The sequence below is a fragment of the Saccopteryx bilineata genome, chromosome X (assembly GCF_036850765.1).
Source record: "Saccopteryx bilineata isolate mSacBil1 chromosome X, mSacBil1_pri_phased_curated, whole genome shotgun sequence".
Taxonomy (NCBI): Eukaryota; Metazoa; Chordata; class Mammalia; order Chiroptera; family Emballonuridae; genus Saccopteryx; species Saccopteryx bilineata.
This window is the reverse complement of record NC_089502.1, coordinates 78,289,137-78,297,098: the sequence shown is the minus strand read 5'-3', so window position 1 is coordinate 78,297,098 and position 7,962 is coordinate 78,289,137. Positions and strand designations below refer to the sequence as shown.

Below are 7,962 nucleotides of genomic sequence, written 5' to 3'. Positions count from 1 at the left end.
CTTTTAAAAGGTCAAACAAACAACACAAAAGAATTTGCTATTGAGGCCGTATGTAGCCCACACAGCTTAAAATAGTTACTATCTGGCTCTTTACAGAAAAAAAAAAAAGAAAAAGAAAGAAAAAGAACCCATGGTCTAGATCAGTGGTAGTCAACCTGGTCCCTACCGCCCACTTGTGAGCGTTTCAGCTTTCATGGTGGGCGGTAGTGGAGCAACCAAAGTATAAATAAAATGATAGATTTAACTATAGTAAGTTGTTTTATAAAGATTTATTCTGCCAAACTTAGTGAAAATCCAACATAAAGTACTTGGTAAGTAATTATTATTATATGCTTTAACTTGCTGTAACTCTGCTTTATAAATTTTATAAAGTAAAGTTACTTCCCTACTTTATAAATCACCATTACTGTAGAACCAGTGAGCAGTTAGAAAATTTTACTACTAACAGAGAAACAAAAGTAGGTGGTAGGTATAAAAAGGTTGACTACCTCTGGTCTAGATGATGAGGAAAATACCACCACCCTCTAAGGATTCCTGAAAAGGGAACCCAGAAATGATCCAGGAGAAAAAAGGAAACAATGGAAGTTACTGGAAATACCACTCCATGTGACCAAGACAGCCTTGAAGGTCCACTGTCTGCAACCAACACTACAGAATAATGAGGTATGCAGGAACTATGGAGGGAAACCAAAGAATAGTTAAAGAGAGAGCCACACTAATGGGCATTAGGCAAATAATGTTCTGGAAAAGAGAATGCATGAAGAACTCAGTACTGATTAGAAAATCCTGTTATTGTTTGAAAAGATGAAGATAGAGTTTGAGCCCAGGGATTGACAAAATATCAAGGTACGTGAAGTTTCTAGAATACAACTAAGTAAGTCATGAGCACTTAACAGTCTGAAAATCTCACGAAGTTTAAGAAGGAAAGATTCCCTTACATAGGAACCTTCCCTCCTAAAAAATGAAATTTGATCCAAAACAATTAATTTTTCAAACAACTTTTTTTTCTTTTTTTTTAAATTGGGAAGATTCTATGGTTTATTATTTTTTTTATTCATTTTAGAGAGGAGGGGGGGGAGAGAGAGAGAGAGAGAGAGAGGAGAGAGAGACAGGGGGGAGGAGCTGGAAGCATCAACTCCCATATGTGCCTTGACCAGGCAAGCCCAGGGTTTCGAACCGGCGACCTCAGCATTTCCAGGTCGACGCTTTATCCACTGCGCCACCACAGGTCAGGCTCAAACAACTTTTAAGGTAAACATCCATTATACAAGAAGTTGAGCACATATATTGAATTTGGAGGGAACTGAATATTCCTAAACTAAAAATCAGATTTGTCTTTGGATTCATGAACTAAAGAACTCCTCATCATATTTCATTAAAGCATATATATTCGTTCACTGAAATATCTGGGAAATTCATGTCATAAAAGTAGAAGCCAACTGTGGATCTTCTATAAATGTAGTGCTTTAAATGAAAAAACACTGGATCCAGAGTCAGGGGACCTGAGACTGTGACCAGGCTCTGCCACTCAGTGACCTTGTGTAAATTATTTAACCATTCTGGGACTCAGTTCCTCATCTGTAAAATAAGAAGTTTGTCTCTTTCAGCTTTAATATTCCACAGCTACAGATAAATATAGAAATCAGATAAATACAACAATCTAGAAATAAAAAATATTACCCAAAGTATGCTTTGGAATCAGTAGAAAAAAGTAGCAATGAAATATAATAAAAAGAATAAAATTTTAACTACTAGCCAGAGTAAATATATCTCATTTAAAAATTAATGAAAAGATTTGCAATTTACAATTGATCAGGAGAGATACGAACATACATATTGATATTTCTTCACTATCATACATACGGAGGAGGAAATGAGTTTGGGGTGAGTTGTACAATAGGCACAATGCTGTGTTAGCATGCATAACATTTTATAAAGTTGGACATTAAAAAAAGCTCAACACCACATAAGGAATAAATTACTATAAAGCTTGATATTAAGGAGAGGCTGAGAGGGGTTAACTGTTTTTCACAGTTCATATTTTGTTTGAGGATTTGTTGATATCAAATTCTTCTATTTAGGCAAAAATTTAAAATCAAATCTACTTCTGCCAGAGCCCTTCTAGAAAACAGCCACTATGGTGAAGACAGGTATTTAAGGGTTGGCAATACTGAACAAACATAACACATTTTCCTTTTTCTTATTTGTGAATTAAATTTTTTTTAAATTAAAAACAGACCAGATGTGCTGGCTAAGTCAAATAAAAGAAAGATTTTGCAGGTTGAGCAAGTAGTTGATTCTATCTGATAATTTCATAACACCAAACAACATATACCTGACCAACATGACTATATATATTACTTAGCCAGAGACTGATCACTGTGATGATAGCAGAAATGATGGGAAGGTTGGAATCATTTGGAGAGTCATGGCTACAGTGATTCAGGGGCTTGAAGAAGTAACACCACTGGAATAGACACACGCATGCAGGCACACACACACATGTACACACACATGCACACACATTCCAGGGATGCTGCTACTGATCCTGGGACCACACTTTCAGAGCCACTGGTTTAGATTTGGGGCTTTACTGAACAAAGTATATACCCATTTCACACAACCCATTAGTTATGCAAATTCCTTTTGGCTAAACATATTAAAAGCATCTCACATGTGTATCTACAACCATTTACTACTACTGTATTCCTTTATAAATCTGCTTCTGAGCATTCTAAAACTTTGTTTATTTAATGTCATTGTTTAAAGAATTATAATTTTTGCTGCTCTTTAAAAAAGGCAGCTCTTTGTACCTCTTTCCCTCTCTCTTGTTCTTTTAAATCCTAATCACTTACAGCTGAAATACACACATAGGCTTTGGAGGGACTGGGTGCTGTGGTATGGGTCTGGTCTCCTTCTCACACCAAGCTGAAGTGATAGCACAAAACACAGATGGTGGGGAGCAGAAGCTTGTGTTCAGTAAAGCTGTACCTCCAATAAGTTTAATAATCACCACTAATTCTGGATGACTGACATTGTTTGGACAATATTGGACAGTTTCACCTTTCACAAACAGAACACACCATCACAAACTCTTTAAATCCTTTTGTTTTTACTCAAATGATATATAGTATTAATTCCATTTGTGTAAAAATGTTAATGTACAGTATGAATTATCTAGGCCTTTTCAGTGGTGTTTAGTAGCACTTCTGAGAGTCCCTTGGTAGTAGCCATATTGAACAGCACTGGGAATCAGGAAAATTGAATCGGCCACCAGTAATTTAGTAAAATAATTCCAGGAGATTAAGCTATTTTCTATATTCTGGAGTTAGCTGTCAGGGAATTTGGCCTTATTTCACCTTTCCATGGTGAAAATAACTTCTGCAACTAACTGAGGCCTAAAATTCCACAGGGAGAATTTCATTCTCTTGGCATAAGGCTTTTTTCCCCTGTTAAACTGCAAACAACCTTCAAAAGAGGTAGCATTAAGCCTTATAACCTCAATGTAAAGGAATTTATCCCTTTCCTGAGAGCATACTTTTCTTAGCTGGGAGGAGAACAAACTAGGAGGCACTCAGAAGAGTTGGTGCTATCAAGCAAGGTCTGAGGAGAATGGAGCAGATAGAGGAGACCAAGGATTCCAATGACAGACCTCCAACTCATTCACTATTTTGCTGACGGGCTATCCTGTCAGCATCCCTTACTAAAATGGGTACTGACTTGCCACTTGAAGCAGGTTACTTAGAAAGCAATCATGTTTCTGATAATACTGAAGATTCTTTGATGTATAGGCATACAAAGGTTTATAGTAGTGGGAAAACAGATGGCAATAAAAACATCTGGTGCAACAACAGGTAGGGAGTTACCCCAAGCCCAAATCAGAACCATATTTGTTCACAAAAAGAAGATAAACTGATGTTACTTTATGGTGTGCACATCATGGAGCCAGGACAAGGGTAAGGCACTTGCACAGCCCCAAGAGTGGACAGCTCCTTAAATTTTGCACCCCAGGCACCTCACTCACCTCACTCTGGTCCTGGGTCTGGCAAATCATACTAAAGTGAAAGCTCACCATTGTCTTGCACACTTGATCATAATGAACGGTTGCACTAGTGAGGAGAAGAGCAGTGACAATGAAACTGTCTTTTTAGGGAATAGCTCATTTATGAGGAAGAGGGCAGGTGCATGGACAGATCTGCTCAGACTCATAGGTAGAGTGGGGTCACAATCCAATCCATGTTGTCTAGAGTTAAAATGGATGTCTGGTAAGGTGCCTGTGCAGCCAAGGGACCAGTTGGGGTCACTTGAAGTCCCAGGAGAGACTGAGGCAGGCAAAGGAGAGGAGACACCAGCAAAGCTTCCTGTTATGCTGAGAATGACTTGCTCTCTATCCTCAACATCTGGTCTATGGATACATAATTAATACCCACCAAGTACAAAGCACTCTCAGCTACCAATTAACCTCCTCTCCTGGGGATGACTTTTGCACTCTTGACTAGACTGAAGTCAGTCAAGCAGAGCCACCTGCTGCAATTGGCTGTGTCAGAGGAAACAAAGGAACAGAAACAACTTGAATTGGAAGCAGACCTCCTGGAGCCAACTTCATTTCACTTGCACCTCTTCTGTATTCCGCCTTCAAAAACTGTTATCATTATTATTTACACTAGTAATAGTGGCAGATGTAGGTTCTCTGAAAGCCTTTCTGGAGGGGCTTTCAGCCTCTCTTCTCCAGTCTCAGCAGAGCAGGTGCAGAAGGCAGCAAATACTGTGGTTTGTGCCTGGGTGGGAGAGAGTTTGTGTTATCATAATCAAGAGGAAGAGAGAAGTTCCATGGTAGGAATACGAAAGATGTTCAGTGTTATGTTCGATGGTTGATGGAAATAGTACAGTTTGGTTGTTGTTTGTTTGGAACTCGGTCCACCTGTTACAAAACATTAAATTTCTCATTCTCAGTGTTGCCTCTGACCATATAATTTCTGCCCCACATGCTCTTGTGCTAATGAGAACACCACTTGGCATCTGAGGGCCATAGTGATGATGCAGAAGATGTTTCAAAAAGTCCAGGCATATAGAGTATTGTAGGAGAAAGTAGACTTAAAGTAATTGAAAAACATAAAGGTGTCTTGGCATTCAGCTTAGAATCTTTTGGGGAAACCACCAGAGGTGGCAAGGTGAAGGAAGAAGCAAAACCCATCAGCAGTAGCAAACAGTAAGCTTCCAGAAAGACCAGCAGAAGTAACAAGTCCTATACTATATGTATCTCATACTTGGCTTTAGAGTTCAGCTATTCATAATTGTTCACAAGAAGGCCCTGATTGCCCTTTACCTCTGTGAGGCAAAAGCACAAACTCTCCTTCATTTCATTATAGAACAAGATGTTTTGTGTCTTTTGGAATTCTGAGTCTTGGACAGACAACTGTGGCATTTATATATAAATTAAGGCCAGGTATGAATCTATTTTATTTCAGGTAAAACTCCTGCAATTTGATCAGACCCATTGAAGCAAATAGTTCAAATTCTTTGAAAAGCAGCTAGGATTTCGCTGTTTATTATTTTAAGTGGCTTCTGTCTAAATCAGGGGGAAGTGCTGATTGCAAGGGAGTGGGTGGGTCTGGCTTGTACTGAGAAGTGTAGAGGTCAGAATGGAACCAACCAAGGGCTTAGTCCTAGGGCTTCTGTGTCAGAAGATTAAGGCTTCTCAGCACTCAGTCTGGTTTTTCAGCTCCTCTGTTGCCTGGAGTGTGAGCAGTTGTGCTAAGAGCTTGCTTCTCATTGAAGAGCAACACGACCTATCAAAATCAAGATCTGCTTGTCTCTGGGGTAGTTTCTGCATCCTGCAGGACGTTGACCAATGAATCTGTTGGGTGGAGGGGAGTGAGGGAGTGAAGGAGGAGGGGCCGGGGAACCCTCTTTGTGTAACAGACTACAATTTCATTTGACTTCTTTTTTTCTGTTTTGGTAGGGTGGACAATTACTCCTCTATTATTGGTTAGCCAGTTTTCTTTGTTCAATACTCTGTTTTTGCCCCCAGCCTCCCAAAAACCAGACATGAAAATCAAATGAATCACTGCTCGTACTTTGCTTAGAAAACTGAACTGACAAGAACAGTTAGTGCCTATAAGCTTTGGGGTAGGGCAAGAAAGGTCACAATGATTGTTTTGGAGCTCTATCAGCATCTCATTTACCTAAATTTTTACGCTCTCTCCCCACACAGTTAACTGGAAGTTGGTCAAACAGCAGAACATAAATGACAAGAAGTAGACATTTTTTGTTTTAAAGGCCATAGCAACTTGCAAGGCTGCCTTTTAGATTCTGGATATGTCCTTTTAGTCTATACATTCTCAGTTTTGGATCAGAGTAAGACTTCCTTTAAACAAAACCAAGCCAACCACAAACCACAATCTGAACTGAATGGTGGTAGGCAAGTTACACTTACTTTCTCTCCTCCTTGAGCCTTGATGATGCTGTTCCTTCAGCTAATTACTTCCTGTAATGAATGTTATATGCAAACGAAATGAGAATTCTTCGAATGCAGCATAAGCTGGGCACAGATCCTAGCTATAATTGTTGACAGACACTTGAAGGATCTGAAGGCGTGCTTGCGAGTTACCTTGGATAGGTCAGAGTGAACAAATGCCTTGTTTGTTGACTGAGCTTGGTTTATCCAAAGCAAACAGATCCTGAACTTTTCTAGCTAAGGGTTATGGGGAAAAGGGTCTGTTTGTTATTGAAACTCATCACCCTGATCACCGTGTAGACAATCAAACTGTAAAAGGCATGAAGTTCAGGACAGAATAACATTCATATTTTGCACAAAGGCCATCCAATCAACCCATGCCAAAATAAGTGCACACCTGCAAACCTCTAGAAGGAGAGAGTTAAACTGGCTGAAGAGGCATCAGAGTGTTTCTGTTTCTCCACACAAGTCATCAAGGCCTTGCCCAGAAAGTGAATAATCAGCAACGACTCCCTATGTCCCCAGGTTTAGCAATCCCCAATCTGCTCTCACACTGTGCCCTACAGTGACAGGAGCCAGGAATGAAGCAGTTGGTCATTGATTGGAAAGATGGCACATGTGCCCTTGCATCTGAGAATTTCTTCTTAGTGCACTCTGCTGGCGGAAAATAAGGAGAAAATCTATAGTCAGTAATGGCAAGATTTTAGGTATAAAAACATAAAATGTCTAAGCATGATTAAAGTGCCTGATGATTTTAGTTCTATAGATAAAGTGGTCTCTCTCCTGCTGTCCAGAGTATGAGTTAAAGTAAAAGAAATGAAGGCTCTTTTGTTAGTTCCATAGTTTCTTTTAAAAACCCTTTCTTTTCTCCCTTTTCGACTCGAGTTTGGCAACTGAACTCTACTTGCTCAACCTAGGGCTTAGGTACTGGGGCTATCAGTGGTGTCATAGTCTTTTGAAAATTGTGCAATAATTCGCCGGGCCAGTGGGTTAGTGGTCTTCAGCAGTTCGGCTGCTGAGGGGCGGGACCTTGGAGTTGCCTTACTTCCCTTCTTTTGGAGCAAGGCCTTGAAATCATCATTTCTGCCAGCATCTAGGCTGACACTGCTGCTTGACCCTGCAGAGGCAGCTGACTCACTAATTGGAGAATCAGCTGTGTTCTTTATTGGTGAGTGGGAGCTCGGTCTGCTGCCTCCAGCAAAAGCCTCACTGGGCTCCTTCCAGCCAAGCAGCTTTCTCTTGGACCTAAATAAGAGAAAGTTTACGTTAAGTGAATTTGTATGATCGACATTTGCTAATGCTTCATATAACTTCATGAATGCCAGTGATATATGATCTGGGAACTTTTACACAGAAGCCTTGCAAGCAGTCACACTCACTGGCTTTCTCTCTCACCTCTAAGTCTTTGGGCTGTCAGGCCCCATCTCCTTATACTGCTTTCAATGCCTGCAACTGGAGTCATTGGCCTGTGCCTGCAGGCTCAGTTTTGCCCATATTCTGGGGCC

General features: G+C 40.2%; 1 protein-coding gene across 4 annotated transcripts in view; it reads right to left on the bottom strand.

Moving 5' to 3' along the window:
* Positions 1-1,235: 1,235 nt before the first annotated feature.
* The window catches only part of NHSL2 (NHS like 2), a 313,489-nt gene continuing 306,762 nt past the window's right edge, over positions 1,236-7,962 (bottom strand). For all 4 annotated transcript variants that reach the window (XM_066250279.1, XM_066250282.1, XM_066250280.1 and 1 more), the window contains one exon: positions 1,236-7,702. In XM_066250279.1, the coding sequence (XP_066106376.1) occupies positions 7,378-7,702 (325 nt within the window). In that variant the 3' untranslated portion in view covers positions 1,236-7,377. The remainder of the gene's footprint in view (positions 7,703-7,962) is intronic.